A 15,895-nucleotide genomic window follows, 5' to 3' on the forward strand; every position below is an offset into this window, starting at 1 on the left:
AAAAAAACCCTTTTACTTTTCAAAATAGGTGCTGTACACTGCAGGGATGCTTGGTACCTCCTTCTACAGATGCCCACGATCTTTAAAAGAAGCATTTAGGTTTTGAGGTTATTTAAAGATTCCCAATTTTTTTTTGTCTTTTAGACTTTATTTAGCTATGCAAGATATCACCATATTCAGTATTTTTTATAATAAACATGTCTAGTCAAAGAAAGCATTAATGAAGCAATTCCCCAAATAAAACAGCCCATCATATCTGAGTTGCAGCAGAGAGAAAGTGTGGTCTTTGTAGTTTAATCAAGATCACAAGACTTGTTTTGAGCGTCTGTCATCTTTAATTTTACGGCACTTCATTTCAGAGTGGGACTGCCAGGGTCACATGCAATTAAAACACAGGCAAGATTTGTCTTGTGAAATCTTAACATAAAAAGTAATGTGTTACTCTATTTTAACTTTTCTACTGAACTCTGTGAACTCACTAATTACTTTTCCCCCTCTTGTCACCTTTTTGATATGACATGTATTTTATAAAGGAGATAGAAGTTTGGGATTTTTTTTTCCTATCATGCATATGATTGAGGATAACAAAATTAAACCGGAGAAAAAAGGAAATGTATTTTTCAGAAATACATTTTTAGAAATATCTGAGCATTACTGCTTCAATTACAAAGGGACCGGAGGATCAAATTCAAGGAAATAACTATTAATCTGCTTAACTAGGGCAGGTAGAAGCGTAATAGCAGACCAGGGATTTTAGTGAGGCCAATCACACAGACTGGAGTTTATTCTCTTGAGAGGGGTGACAGGGGAAGGGTAAAGGGACTTTAATGTGGTGGGCCCTGAGAAGCACGAAAAGCTGGTATCTGTGTAGCTTCTTTATAGCTTTAGTCCAGTTGTTGCATCGTAGTGATCAGTAAATTGCATGGACCCTTATTAACCTTATTGATAAGGAGCTTAGGGAAGTCCCATTCACTCCAGAATATATTCTTCTTTTTGTTCTCCTGTCTGCCTCGGTTTGCAATCCCAGTCTCTTTGTACAGAAATCCTTTATGTTGCACCTCAAAATTCTGTGCAAGTACTCTGCTCATTTAACTTGGAGCAAGGGAACTGTAGAGCAGAAAGGGTTGGAGTACGCATGGGGCCACGGGCCCATTTAAATATAGCTGGGACACCTGGAGAATGTTTGAAAAATTTCTTTTAAAGAATCTTTTATATTGTTCTTCTTTCAGTGCAGCTGGGGTCTGTGGGGATCAGGGGATTATTTTTGATACCTGTCTAAAAGAGTTATGTCTACACTGATTTCTATCCCTTGCTACTAATTAACCTTATTGTATACAGGAAACAGTCTATTTAATACCTGCATTCTTTCTGTAATGCCAAGTAAAATGAAATCTAGTGTGAAATCTAGTTAGCATTTGCCTTTTTGAAGTCATTTTTGAGTTTCCAGTCCGGGTGACTGTGACCTCAAAACTGAAAGCTATAAAAATGGTCCCGATTTCGGCTCAATGGGAGATTCTTGGAGATTCCCTGTTCACCTGGACTTGCACGTGTAGTAAATTGCCCATCTTGGTGCTTAACAGTGTTTTCTCAGGAACCATCTATTTCTGGGTCACTCATAGCCCTGCAAAGCACATATGTTCCTCCTAAGGAAAGGAGTCTCCTCCTTTCTGCTGGAAAGATCACACTTCGACTGTTTCAGTGTATAGAGACTTATAAAAAATTTAAATAGCAATGGTAAAAACAGATACATTGAGGAGAACAAGGAATGATGATTTAAAAATGTCTCCAGCAACCACAGAGGATGGTGAGGGGTAGCTGAGAAGAACTTAAGCTGTAAAATAGAGGGCAAAAATATGGATGATGTACCATATTTTAAAGGCTCTTTAAAGCCTGCTGAAAAACATTGATTTTGATTGCATCTGCTCCAACATGCAGATAGAGTTGTTACTGTACAGCACGGTTTCTGAAAGGAATGTTCACTAAAATGGATTTTCTCATGTGTTTGATGAGGAGGTGACATCCCAGGATGTCACTAAGTTGAGCCTGTGGCCTTGCTTTCTCTGCAGGTCTCCAACTGCACCCCCGATGAAGTGGGGAGCAAAAGCAGGGTTGGATTTTACAGAAGCTTAGTTCAGTTCCTAAAAGAGAACTCAGGTCAGGTTGCTGGGTCACTCTCTTGAGGACAGGCCAGCTGCATGAGCTTGGGAGTCTTTAACAACAAAATTCTGAAGAAAGGTACATAATTTAGTACTAAATTTCATTCCTTTAATACCAAATGATGATATCAAGAACAAAGCTAATCAAAACAAAGGACTACAAGAAAAAAAAACCCATCTTTTTAATACTGACTGTGCACCACCACTGACAGCATAGGTATTAAACAAAGGTTGGAAGTGTTCATTTGATTTATTTATTAGTGTTAAAGTTCAGTGGAAGCACCAAAAGAATAGGACATTGATATCATTAGTTATAATCTATTTGGGAAGAAGGAGAAGCATTGTTTTCATTCCTGCTGGGAATTTTCAGGTAGCTTGGCTATTGGAAATGTGGCTTGATGGCAGAAATATAGGCTTATGGGCTTGAAGTGCTGGGTGTACGTGGGTGTCCATCCCTGTGGCCAAATGGCCACAGTGGGAATTCAAGATTCAGTTTAAGGACCCTGAAAGGTCCCCCTGGATCCCTCTGTAAAACTATTCTTCAAGGAACAGGAGAAAATTTTTTTCATTTGCTGTTTTCCTTCCATTTCCTGTATTTTACACTTATTTTGGTCAATAAAGCAATGTTCATTTATGCTTTACATCATTCTCCAGAAAACACATTTCTTGCAGTGCAGCCTTTCCAAAAACAACAGAAATAATCTGACTTAACTATAAAAGATTTTATTATTAGTTTTTTTTCTTCTGCCTTTCCTACTAAGCTCCTCTGCAAAACAGCTAGAAATTTTCATTTTCAAAACATTAGTACAGCAAATTGCCATCTTTCTGTGCATGGCATTCTCTATGTACTCATCATCTGAATGATTCCAGATCACTCTCCGGCAGCGTGAATCACAGCATGCCCTCATGCCTGCCTCTTTTTCAATTATATCTAAGAGGAAGACTGCTGGAGACCCATTTTTTCATCTTGCACAGGACCCCAAAAGTGCCAGATCTCATTTCAATATAATATTATGACAGTATGATAAAATGGATGTTAACAGGACACTGACTAATATGATCCGTAGAGAAATGATAGAACAATGCAATGTCGGACAGATTGTTTTCCTAATGTGCATTTTATGGACACAAAATTTCCTCTGTAAACAGGGTTCTAAGATTTAATCCTTACATCCTATGATCCTACTTAGTGTTTAAGACATTCTGCAGCTCTAGTGAAATTTTCACGTTCTTAAACGAAATATGTATTTTTATTTTAGCACAGAGCTGCCTATATCACTCCCAATTTACTAATGAAACTTGGCATTCAAATGACTCATCAGCACGTACTGCGAGGCATAAAAATAGATTAATGTGGCATACGTTTCTTTACCCATAAAAACGCACCTTCATATAATCTCGGCGCTGTCTTATTCAACAGAAAGTATGTCATTTCCTTCCCCTAGCAGGTCGAATTAAAAATGAGCTAAATGTGTGAGAAAGCCATTACTGCACTAATGAAAAGCTCGATACCGTTTGAATTTTTCATCATGGGATATTTGTTCTGTAGCACAGAGCACTAATATTTACTGTCACCGGTACAGTGTGCGCGGTAATTAACTTACAGTCATCAACGCGGTGGATGTTAAGCAAAGACGTTCCTGTGCGAGCTCGGATCTCTTTTACAGCTCTTTCATAGAATCAGAGTGGTTTCGGTTGGAAAGGACCTTAAAGTTCATCCAGTGCCATGGGTAGGGACACCTTCCACTATCCCAGGGTGCTTCAAGCCCCGTCCAACATGACTTTGGACACTTCCAGGGATGGGACAGCCACAGCTTCTCTGGGCAACCTGTGCCAGGGCCTCACCACCCTCACAGTCAAGAATTTCTTCCTAATATCCAACCTAACATGAGACAGCCCTTCAAGACTTTGTAGTTTTGCTTGAAGTGGAGAGAAAAAGGGTTAAAAGGACTTTGACATCTCATATAAGCTCTGAATCTGCCTCTCTATGTGCTACTACAACCAGAAGGATAATAAAAGCCACCTCAGGGCCTTACTGGCTAACCAGTGACTGTAGAAGGGACATCAGTACCACAGTGGCTGCTTTTATTCTAGAAGATGGGCTGAAGTTGCAATGATGCACTAGCCCAAATCATTATCCTCATTCAGAACATGGACACTGATCTCACCTGCTTCATGTGTGATGGCAGGATGGTGCTGAGGGTGCTCTCGTTTGTTCCCAGAGTGGCTGGCTACATCCCTCTCTTTCTTACCTCTTCCCTTATTAATAACTTCAGAAGGATATGATGTGAAACTAATAAAATAAACTTAGGAACAGATGGAATTCTGGCTCTGGTAACATATTCTTCTCCGTTGTCCATGCAGGAGATGTGCTCATGTGAAGTATGATCTTCAGGGGCAGGACTAGCATTTTCATCAAACTCCAGTCTAAGGTTTTCGGGAGACTTCTTTCCATAAGCGCAGTCTCTTTGGAGGGCAGCAGAAAATCAGGGATGTACCAAATTTCCCAAGTGGTCCAGCTTTTCCTTGCCAAACTGCCTATCCATTTTGACAGTGTCCTCCCCTTCTCCTTTTCCTCCCACCACACGGTGACACTGGCCACATCTGGGCCCATTTTTGACACAACCTGGCCACGGGTTCCTGGAGATAATTGTCAGACACATCTGTTACTGTGCACGTGTACCTGTGTTTTCACAGTAATGCCTGGTATAAGTTTAAATAAGTAAATCAGAGACGTGTTCAGAGCTGTCTAAACCTCAGGAACCTCTGGCACGTTTATGATCAGATGAACTTCTGACAAATCCCACAACTTCGTCACCATTAGGTGGGTACAGAAAGCCCCGAGACCTGACTGTGAGGCGTCTGTCACCTCCACTTCTGGAGTCAGCAAGTCCAAAAGGAACAGTTTCCAACAGCAGAATGATTTGCTTCCCCACCACATTATGCTTGGCAAGTGGCCTGAGACAGATGTACACTTGCTTCTTAATTAGAGAGCTTTTTCCCATCTATCCAGTGAGTTATCCTGGCCTCTTTCACAGCAGTGTCCATAGAAAAGGCAAGAAGCCTGACTTGTGACCCCTGTAGAGTGCAGAGTGCACTTGAATTAAGGCAGAAAAAGGCCTCCCAACCTGATATGCAAGTGATGGATTCCTTCTGCACTCAGGCACCTTTGGGGGCAAATGTTCCAATTCTTTTACGAATGGATCCCTAACTGTACAGATAAGAAAAGGATTTAAAAAATCTAATGTCTGGCTGCGTAGAAACTATTTGGGATACGAAGCAATTAAAGTCTTATGTGAGTAAACAGGAATTTCTGCATCCTGGAAAGGTTTCTTAGTGCCTGAGCAGAGCCTGCAGACCCTTCGGCTGTGGATCTCAAGGTTCACCTCTCTTCACTACTTGTTCGAAAATGTTTTCCTAGCAAGTGTCTGCTGTTGATCTTAGGGATAAATGACATTGCTTCTGAGGTGGAGCCTTTGTATTTCTTTGCAAGTATCAAGATCAGAGGCTTTTCTAGCAGCATCTGTTTTTCACAGCAAAGACTCTATTTATACAGGTAGGTTACCAGAAAACAAGATGTGTGTTATAATAGCATGGGTCACATATATTGGCAGAAAATGGAATAGGAAAATTTCTTTAGGCTCTTTCTGCCTTCACTGAATAGAATCATAGAATGGTTTGCGTTGGAAAGGATCTTAAAGATCATATAGTGCCAACACCCCATGCCACAGTGCATCCCATGTCTCTGTTCCCCCCTCCCATGTTTGCCCGGCTTTTTCAAAGCCATTTGGGAAGAAAAACTAGTTTACTGAAGGCCTATACTCTAGGAACAGCATTCCCAAAGACATTCAGATTGTCTGAAATACAGACTTTGGGGGGGAAATTATACCATAGCAAAGAGAGTAAATATTATGATTCCCTGGACATATTCACTTGGTATGGGCCAAACCAGAGGGTCTGGAAACACGCTCAGATTGAAGGTACCTAGAGGAGCAAAGACACATCTCTCTCCTTTTCCAATTGCTGAGACTCCTACTTGACAGAAGAATGCTGATTTAAATTAGGAAAAACTTTGCTTTGGCCAAGTTGCTCTGTTTCTTCCAGAACGTGAAAAAAGTGACCATGTCCTCCCTCTCATTCTTACACCTTGTCTACCCAATCCTTCTACCCAATCAGTAAATTGTAAATACCCCATCTTTTCCATCAATGCTTGTGCTGAGTCTGCCTTAAACCCAGATTAAAAGATCCACCTTTTTAATCCTACAATTTGAGCTGATATACTTCATGATGGACTCCTCAAAAACAGGGGGTCTTTGTCCCCATGCCAGGGGTGTCCTGATGGTAGAAAAGCACCTGGGACAGGAGAACAGAGACTCAGAAAATGCACCAGGTCTCAATTCATCCTCGTGTTTTTCGGGGAGGATGTTGAATTGTCCGGTTAAGGAAACGTTTTGATTTTCCAACCCACTCTTTTTTTTCCCCTCCTCCCTTTGTTTTGGGAAATGAGAAAAATATATAAAAGCAAGTTATTAATAAAACATCTATTATGCCCATGGGACAGAGGTCCTTCCGTATTGTTCAGATGGCATGTTTATTGTTGACATCTCTCTTTTCTCTGAGTATGCACAGAACCCTGAAATCCTTTTACATTTTTAATAAGATTATTTCTTTTTTTCAATCTAGTGCAAGAAAACCGCATCTGCAATATGCATAATACTCTCAAAAACTGCAGCATCAGAGGGAAAGCACTGCCAATGTTTTTGGCTATCTGCACTTCAAAGGGACATGACGTGAAAAAGAATAGTACTATAGGTCTCGGGAAGGTGCTTGTGTTTTGCATCTCAGGGCGTGTTTGTTTAAGGTAGCTGCTTTGTTTTTGAGTTCTCACATTTGAAGTGAAGAGCATCATAAGCACGAAAGAAAATTCGATTTGTTTTCCAACCAACAGCACTCCGTAAACCTGGAATAACCAATATTATTGTGTTGTTTTTGCCTGAACTCGGGTGTCTTACGGAGCAAGGGGATTGTCAGCTCTACGTTCCTGCAGCACCGTGTGGTCTGGGGTAGCATGGAATCTGTAATTCCACGGAAATGTGGATCTCCAACTGGAAAACAATGTGCAGTATCACCTGTGTGCTGCAGCCTTAGAATGCAGCTTGATACCCCTTCCAGGATCCTGGCCCATCTTGTAGTAAGTTCCAGATCCATATCCCTGAGCTGCTATAGGCTGCATTTTAATTTTGAAACATCAAAAGGCAAAAGCAGTCCCTGCTGGTGTCCTGTGGGTAAGCCAATAGCACAAAGATTGCAAGGGGCTCAGAAACTAAGGTGACAGTGGTTCAGGCAGGTGCCAGATACCTTTAATCTGATCCCCACAGTGCTTATTTTTCTCCTGGGCTGAATATACATACAGCCAAAAATCTGCCACTAAGTAGAATTTTCTGGATGTAGCCAAGTGGCAAAAAGGGTTTAATTTAGGTTGAATTTGGGGGGTTAGAAGACTGACTTTTACCATTCCAACATCCAGGAAAGCACCAGTAACCATCAGTCCTACAGAACCCTGTCCATTGGAAAGAGCTTCAGTGCACACATATGGATGGGGGTATAATGTTAGAGGTGGATGCAGAGCATAGGGCATCCCTCTTGTCACTGCTGTTGCTGTGCATACAAGCATACTATTATTAATCCTTTGGGAAGCCTGAAGCCTCCCGGGGTCACTCCTGCTCCCTGTACTTTGGGTTATGGCACAGGAGCAGACCTGCTGCTGGACAGTCTCTTCTTATCCTGCCTTCCCTCCTCCTGCTGATTGCCAGGCCTGTGTAGCTGAAACTGCTGATGGAATTTTGGAGAGCTGCAAGGTGAGGTAGCCACAAGGGAGATACCAGCAGCACTGGTGTGTTCTCTGTATGGACCAGAAATAGCACCTAACTCCCAAAATTCCCTTGTGAACCTGGTCCATGCACTAAGGACAGTTCAGTTCTTCAGTGTAGAGGAGAAATCAGATACAAACAAGCTGTTTGACTCTTTAAAGAGCTGTAAAGAGTTCAATAATGAAAATATTAAGGATCCTGTCCCCTTGGATACCTAGAGCTTTGTTCTAAAGGGCAGAATAGATGAACAGAGCATCCAGTGAAAGACAGAGCAAGTAGTAAGGGATGTGGCAGATCTTCTATTCGAGGGAAGGTTAAATTGATTAAGAGACAAATGAGAGCTGATGTGTTAGTGGTATATAGGAGAGTGAATTGCCAGGAGAGGTCAGTCAGATGATCCTATTTAGCCTTTCCCATAAATCAAGAGCAAGTGGAGTGCTATACAATGGTACTAAAAGCTAATGAATTTAAAAGTGATACAAGTAAAATATTTTCTTACATGGTGCATAATTAACCTGGGAAATTCATCAGATACCATTAAGACAAAGAGCCTAGTAGGATTAAAAATGGATAATAAGTGACAGAAACTACATAAAGATAGAAATGTATACAGGGTGTTAGCCATTTACTTAAAACCATTTGCTGCCTGGGGCTGCAAAGAAACATTCCCAGTGGGAAAGCCTGACATAATGTTGGACTTTTTATACCTTTTTCATTGCAGTGGGTAGGCTGGAGTCTGAGCAATGGACTGGTCAAAACATTTTCAATGTGGTTACTTTAACTTTCCAGAGCAGGGGCCACACCTCCACCTTCCCAAAATTGCAACCAAAAAATGTTCAAAAAGCTTTTGAGCTGATTCTTTGAAAGCTTATGAGCTTTGAGGCAATATAGAAATCACTGGTGGGGAGATGCTCCTTTTGTCTGCCAGACATGCAGCCAGAAAACTTCTGGATAAGAGCTGAGCAGAGAAATTGTATTTTGACACAGGCAGAGGAGAGGAGAATCATGTGACATTTATGAGTCTGTATATTATTAACAGAAATATGCTCTGAAATGGTGGTGTTTTGTGGGTAACTAATTGGCAAGCATTCAGAACTTGCGGTCTTTTATGGTCCCTCTTAAACTTATTAAACAAAGCCTTCAACTTCTAGTGGAGGTGAAAGGTGTTGCCCCAGGTATTTTGGAGGTGTGTGAAAAGGCTGCTTTGCTGTGAGGTGGTGGGTTCCCAGCACCTTTGAAGTATTTCTGAGAGTTTAAAAGCAAACTTCAGAAAACCAGAAAACTTCACTGCGACCAAGAGTTTGGAAGACAGATTTTTTCCTGTTCTGTTTCCTCTGAGGCCCCCTGGCCCTTGGGTTGCAGGGCTGGGTGCCTGCAAAAACCCAAATACCTGATTATATGTGTGAATTCAAGGTGTAGAATATAAAGTTTATGTGAGGGTGTTGAGGCGCTGGCACAAGTTGACCAGGGTGGTTGTGAACTCCCTATCCTTGGAGGTGTTCAAGGCCAGGTTGGATAGGACTTGAAGCAACCTGGGATAGTTGAAGGTGTCCCTGCCCATGGCAGGAAGTTGAAATGAGATTATTTTTAAGGTCTCTTCCAACCAAAACTATTAAAAAAGAAAAAAAAAAGAAAAAAAAAGAAAAAGAGAATGAACACTAAAATGGAATGTTCTCTTTTGACACAACTGGCTCTGTGCCTCAGTTTCTCACACCATTGATGTGCAGTGGTATTGCATCCCCAGTCTCATGCCTTGAGTCTTCAATGCATTTAATTTTTTTAAATTTCATTGTATGTTTTTTGTGAAAAACTGAAGTGATGGCTCATGTTTTCCATCCAATGTGCAACCAGATCTCTGTAAAGCTCTGTAAGGAAAAATGGGCATTAATTCTCATAGTATTTTGGGTATGTTTGGAAGTATTGCTGAGTGTAAAAATAGCATGGAGTATGTAAGTAATGATAGAGGACATTCATATGCTGTGATCACACATGGTGAATTGGCACATGGTGAATTGCTGCTTTAGTAGCATCCTAAAGCATTACTTGAGCAGTGAAGGTTTGGGGTATGGCCTGACCTCCACAGGGCACTTGTTTGTCCCTTGTTCCTTAAGGAAAAGTTGGTTTTTTTTAATCTGGATTGGGTGCTAGGAAAGGTTCCTATCTTCTGCAAAACAAGAATTGCCCTGGGCTCCATTTATGCATCCTACAAAAACCAGGACTTGTGACTGAGACCCGTGCCTCTGATTATGCTGACTTCCCTGTGCTCCATGTTTTCTCTCCGAAGCAGGAATGCCGTGCAGGGGAACCTGCTGTGCTGTGATAATGTCTGCATTCCCCGAGGCTCTACTTTCAACCTCTTCTGAGAATTAGCCACGTAAAATCTATACTCTGCCTGATTGCACTGGTGATTGTGGGTCCCAGCTTACTGTCCAGCTTTCTTCCCAACTCTACTCATGGTCTATATACTATCTGGAAATGGATTAACTGAACTTCTTGAGTGCCTTGGGCCGAATGGCAGCCTTGGACTCTGTTGCAGCATGGGGTACTTACAAAACCAGACTGAATGTTACCTGAACTGCAGCTGTCCCACCAGACAATTAAAGGACTGTTAAAATGTATGGTGCTTTTACATATATATATATATTTATGTGTGTGCATAAATAAAAAGAGGGATGAAGATCTGTTCAGGGGAGTTTACACCTCCTCTTTCAGCTGCAGCTCAGCAAGTCAGTCCGTCTTCCTCATTTTTTTCATTCAGAAATTCTATTTTACCATTGAATTTCTTGAGTTAAAAACTGACTATTTTTCTCCCAGGAGTTTAGGATTCAATAAATTGATTTTTTTACTTTTATGTTCATGAGAAATCTTTCTAGCTGGAAATGCCCTTTTGGTTCCATTAGAGGTCTCTTTCTGGTATCTCCTTTTACTTTAATCCTGGTTGCTTCATGCTCGTGTTTCTCACACAAGTTTGAATAGAAGACACTCTTCCTGGGGAGATGCAGATAAACACAGTGATTTTTGGACATATTTTCTCTGCTGCATTCTCAGCCTTCATTTTTCTGATCATTTACCATTAATAGCTCCTTGCTTAAAAATATCTGTGGCTTTTCTCAAAATGATGCTAGCTCCTGAAAGAAAAGGTCTTCTGCAAGTCTAATTTTGACTTGCTAAACATTTAACAAAGTTTGATCAGTATTTCTACCAAGTGATAGCAAATGCTCTAATAAGTAACAATTGGAGGAGCAATCAGTGAACTGGTCATGGTGATGGAGGCCAAACTTGGACACTTTTCAGATTTAGAAATGTTTGTGTCCAGCAACAAGAGAGTGTTGGAGCCCCGTGTTGTGAGCTTGGTTAAGAAAATCAAATTACCTGAGCAGGAGGTAAAACAAATCCTGCTGCAGTTAAGGCTTGAAAATTTATTTTTATTTTTGGTTTTTTTTTTTAACTCTTATCATCTTTGTCCTTCTGGTTTCTGCTGATGGCTGGAGCTGTGGGGCCGGCTCTTTGACTAATGGTTGAGTGAGTAATTTTTCCCATTAAATTAATGTAGATATTAAAGGATACAGGGAGAAGATTGGCCTCTTGGGGAAGGAAGCAGCTTGGTAGCAAGGCATGGCCATTCCTTTCTGTTGTCAGGATGAGAATGGATAGATGTCTGTTATAGTCCCCAGATAGAAACTCTCCTCTGGCGAGAGACACTTGTGTCCTCCCAAATTGACTGCCATGTTCAGGCTGCTTTTACAATGCATTTAGCAGAGCAGTCAGCACTTTTGTACAGCATTCATGTAAGGAACCCTTCAAACCCAAAGAAAGGCTCGTGTGTCCAAAAGTTTCCTTGATTTTTATTTCCCCCCCCTTGAACCAAACCAGTTGATCTCAAGAAAGATATGGGTTCATTTCATAAACCTTGTCTTGCTTATAAAAACAAGACAAGAGGAGTCTCCATGCTCCAAAGAAAGCTTAAAAGAAGATTAATTAATTAATTAAGAATCTTTTCTTCTGAGTGCAACAGGCTCCAAGTAACAAGTGAACTTTTCATTTCCAGTAATAGCAGAAATTACTTCAATAGCATGATTGTGAGCACCCGTGGGGCCATAATGTGAATGGTCTTTATTAAGGAATAGACTGAACTTCTGACTATCTTTCTTCCAGTCATTTCCACAGGCTATAAACAGCGCCTGGTTTGTTGCTATTAAAAGAGTCTACAGACAGGGATGCTGAAAAGCATTACTGTTTAAGTACTCATGGCCTGACATTAACATGAAAAATATTTTCTCGAACATAAAGTGAATTTGGGTTCTCCAGAACATTATAGTTTTGTTCAGAAATGATTGCGTTGAATATTTGTGAAACGAGGGAGATTTTATTTGGTTTTGTTGTGTTTTTCATTTTAATTACTGGTCACTACCCCTCTGTTTTGCTTGATTTTTCAGACACGTGTGTGAAGTCAAAAAACATCTCGGGGCCAATTTTTATGTTTTCTTGGTGTTATTTTTCCATCTCTGTTAGTACCTGATGAAAGAGCCTGGTCTTAGTTAACGATCAGGCCTCGTTATATGTTTGTTCCCATAAAGGACCACTCTGAGGAGTGACCTTTCTTCAATAACATGGTATTTTGCACGACTGTGCTGAGTAAAAACTGAGGCAATCCATGATCTGCCGAGGTGATATTGAAGACATATCTCTCACGCACAGCAGACCTATGCATTAATCCTATGTTTTGGGGTCTTTAATTGCTTTAAATATTTGCTTCTAGATCTGTGTTTCACACATCTTATTTACATGGTTTATTTTTCATTTTATGAACAAATCGATAACCAGACAGACTCTTTACCACACTGGATTAGTTTTATTTATTCTCTTTGAACTTGATTAAAAAGCTGTCAAACATAAGTCTACATTTTATCAGCAGAATACTTTTACAAAACAGGGTAGGAGATGTGTATAGCTGGAAACATATATTTCAAAATGAAACAATATTTGATATATTCTAGACAGTTACCCTTTTGTTTATCCATGACAACTGAAACTAACCATCAAATGCATAAATTGATTCAAGTCTAGCCAAGTAATCCTAAGGGCATATGAAAAGGCTTTTTTTTAAAGTTCTTTCTAGATGAATTTAATGTAGTTCACCAATAAAGCATCCTCAGGAGCACAATACAAATGCTACAGAACATGAGATAGCTGGGGAAAGCGGGCAGATGTACAGTGTGATGAAGAATCAAAATGGATGTTACATTAAAATGAGCAGTCATGCAATGTCTTCATTTCATGTACTGCATTTAAGTAAAAATGCCAAAGTTCCAATTCCATTTTTAATTTCTTTTAGGCACTGTTATGCAAATAGTGACATTCTCATCTTGTTTGTGTTTGTTTATTTTATTTGTTTTAAAGCATTGCATGTAATTTTTTTTCCAACTCTTGGGGTAGACAAATTGATTATTCATCATGCCTTTAATTTTCAACATATATCAAAGAGAAAGGTAAATTATACTCAGATTAGCTGTGAATGATCTGATATCACTGCTTTAATTCATTGCTTTTAATATACATATTTTAATCCGTTTTTCACAAACCTCCTCAATTATTATTTGTCTTTCTGTGCCATTGCATATGTTGGTAAACAGCATTTTCTATGGTCTTGGGCCATATGCTGTATGCTCAGCTTGCAGAAAAAGTGACACTTGGAGTGCTAGCATAATGAAACTCTCAAAGGGTTAATGCAGAATACATATAGGCGAATGTTGACAATATTTTTTATTCCAATGTTTGAAAATTAGACACAAAATCATCATTAAGTTTGCACAAAATGAGGCATCTGTCACTTGAAAGAAAAAGAAATATTTCAGAAATATGTTTACAGAAATGTAAAAATATTAGACATCAAGACAGATGTGAACGTTTTCAATAACAGGCCCTGTCTGTCAGTCTTCCTCCGAGCCGAAGATCTTGCTGTACTCACTCAACATAAGTTCAACTATCTGATTTTGGTACAGCATGTGGACTGCCATGTTCCCTGTCTCCTTCTCAGGTCTAAGGAGTGTTGGTCCAAACACAATTCCTAAGCTTTGTGTTGACATAAGATTCACGGATTCCTTGGCTGCTATCCTGTTGACGAAAGGAAAGAATTGGTTAAAAAAGAAGGATGTCAGAGGAGTCACTGTTGCTCTTGAAGTACATAGAGGCACTTTTTAACTGATTCTCCTAGCAGGGATGTTTGTTTGGTTAACTTATCAAAAAGAAAGAAAACAGGGAGGCAAGAGAAAGTTCTGCCAATGTGGCAAATAAGGAAAGGAGAGTCATTGTGGTGCCAGGGAGAAGATTCCCTGCTTCCCTTAACATGGTCTCCAGCACTGAAAGAGTTGTGGAAACCAAAAGAAAGCCCCTTAATATAGAGCTCATATGAAACACATTCCTTCTGCTAATTTAAATCCAATAAAGTGAGTATGGTCTGAAATGGATTGTGAAATTTATGTAACTAAAGACTTTTGCATGCCTTATCCTGACACAAAGTTTCTTGGAAGACACAGAGACCACATACCTTAATGAGATGACTTAGAAAATAATGGTAAGGATTATAACCTTTGATATCTTTATTACCCACAAAATTACAAGAGAAGGACTATTATTATTAAAAGTTGATCTTGTGTCTGTATTAAGACTTAATATTCCTGTGGAAATGGCATTAAGGATGGAGAAGTCTGGTCTAAAAACAGTATGGGTTTAATGGATGGAGTTTAGATAGGCAGTTTCACATAAATCTCTGCAGTGGTGAGTACAAACTAAGTAGAAATCCATTTGCCTCAACCCTCCAGAATACATAATGTATCCTAGGTTGGAAAGACTAGTAAATGAAGATACACATTTTATAAATAAATTGCACAGCTCTACCAAGGAATGAGAATGAAGTGTGACTTCAATATGTAAATGTTTTAATTTATGGATGCTTCCTTAACCTGCTAGTTTCAACTCAAATGTTCCAAGTGGATTGTTGAAGCCAAGTGCTGCTTTTCCCCCCTCCTCTCCCATTGTCACTCATTCACCTTTTTATATTCCGGGCAGCAATTTAAATACCATCACAGCCTGTCTCTGTTTTCCCATACCTGTTGCTGATTTTACAGCAAGCTACACTATAAGGGAAAGAAACTTCACGACACATAATGGCTTCAGGCACTTAAAAAAGGGTTCCTTTCATGTTACTGGGTGGGTCATATAGCAAAAAGCATCGTCTTGTGGATTTGTGCCAATCTTGTCGTTCACCACGTTCCTTGAGCATCAACACTCGTGTTTTTTTCCTGTATATAAATAGGAAGAATTACTTAGTTCTGCCTCATGCTAGTAGCCGTGGTGCCCATTGCACAAAACACTCTCCATATGGCACTAATCAGATTGGCTTAACTATTAGTTTCTTAAAATATAGCATCTTCATTAAATTTTTAAAAAATTAATTATCTCTCCTCTGTAGTAATATTAATATATCATCTCTTCTCTTAGGAGTTCAAAAAGTCTAAAAAGTTAGTAGTTTTGTTGCCAAATGACTGTGTGGGCTTCTGATGGATGTCACACATCTTTATCACAATTAAAAATGTTGCAGAGGTGACAAGGTTTTTTTGCTTGATGCCACTTAATGCAGAAGCACGTACATCAAGCTTGGGACCTCTCTGTGACAAAGACTTGATTTCTGTTGAGTTTGTTACATGGTAAAAGTTAGAAACCTCATAAAGTAGTTAGTGATGACATCAGGATGGGGAGATGTGTGATCACCAGGGGAAAATAATTCAGCAGTTGTATCTTGTGTCACTTTGGAGATCATCAATTTAGCATCATTGCAATGAGTGGGTGTTCATAATGGGCAGCAGTGAT

The 15,895-nt window shown here is 39.8% G+C and overlaps 1 protein-coding gene across 1 annotated transcript in view; it reads right to left on the reverse strand.

Annotated features, from left to right (window-relative positions):
- Positions 1 to 12,858: 12,858 nt before the first annotated feature.
- The window catches only part of ARHGAP15 (Rho GTPase activating protein 15), a 331,248-nt gene continuing 328,211 nt past the window's right edge, over positions 12,859 to 15,895 (reverse strand). Inside the window, exon 14 of the mRNA XM_018078934.2 lies at positions 12,859 to 14,140. Coding sequence (XP_017934423.1) covers positions 13,957 to 14,140 — 184 coding nt within the window. The 3' untranslated portion in view covers positions 12,859 to 13,956. The remainder of the gene's footprint in view (positions 14,141 to 15,895) is intronic.

This window comes from Manacus vitellinus, unplaced genomic scaffold (genome assembly GCF_001715985.3).
Source record: "Manacus vitellinus isolate BGI_N305 unplaced genomic scaffold, ASM171598v3 scaffold_43_pilon, whole genome shotgun sequence".
NCBI lineage: Eukaryota > Metazoa > Chordata > Aves > Passeriformes > Pipridae > Manacus > Manacus vitellinus.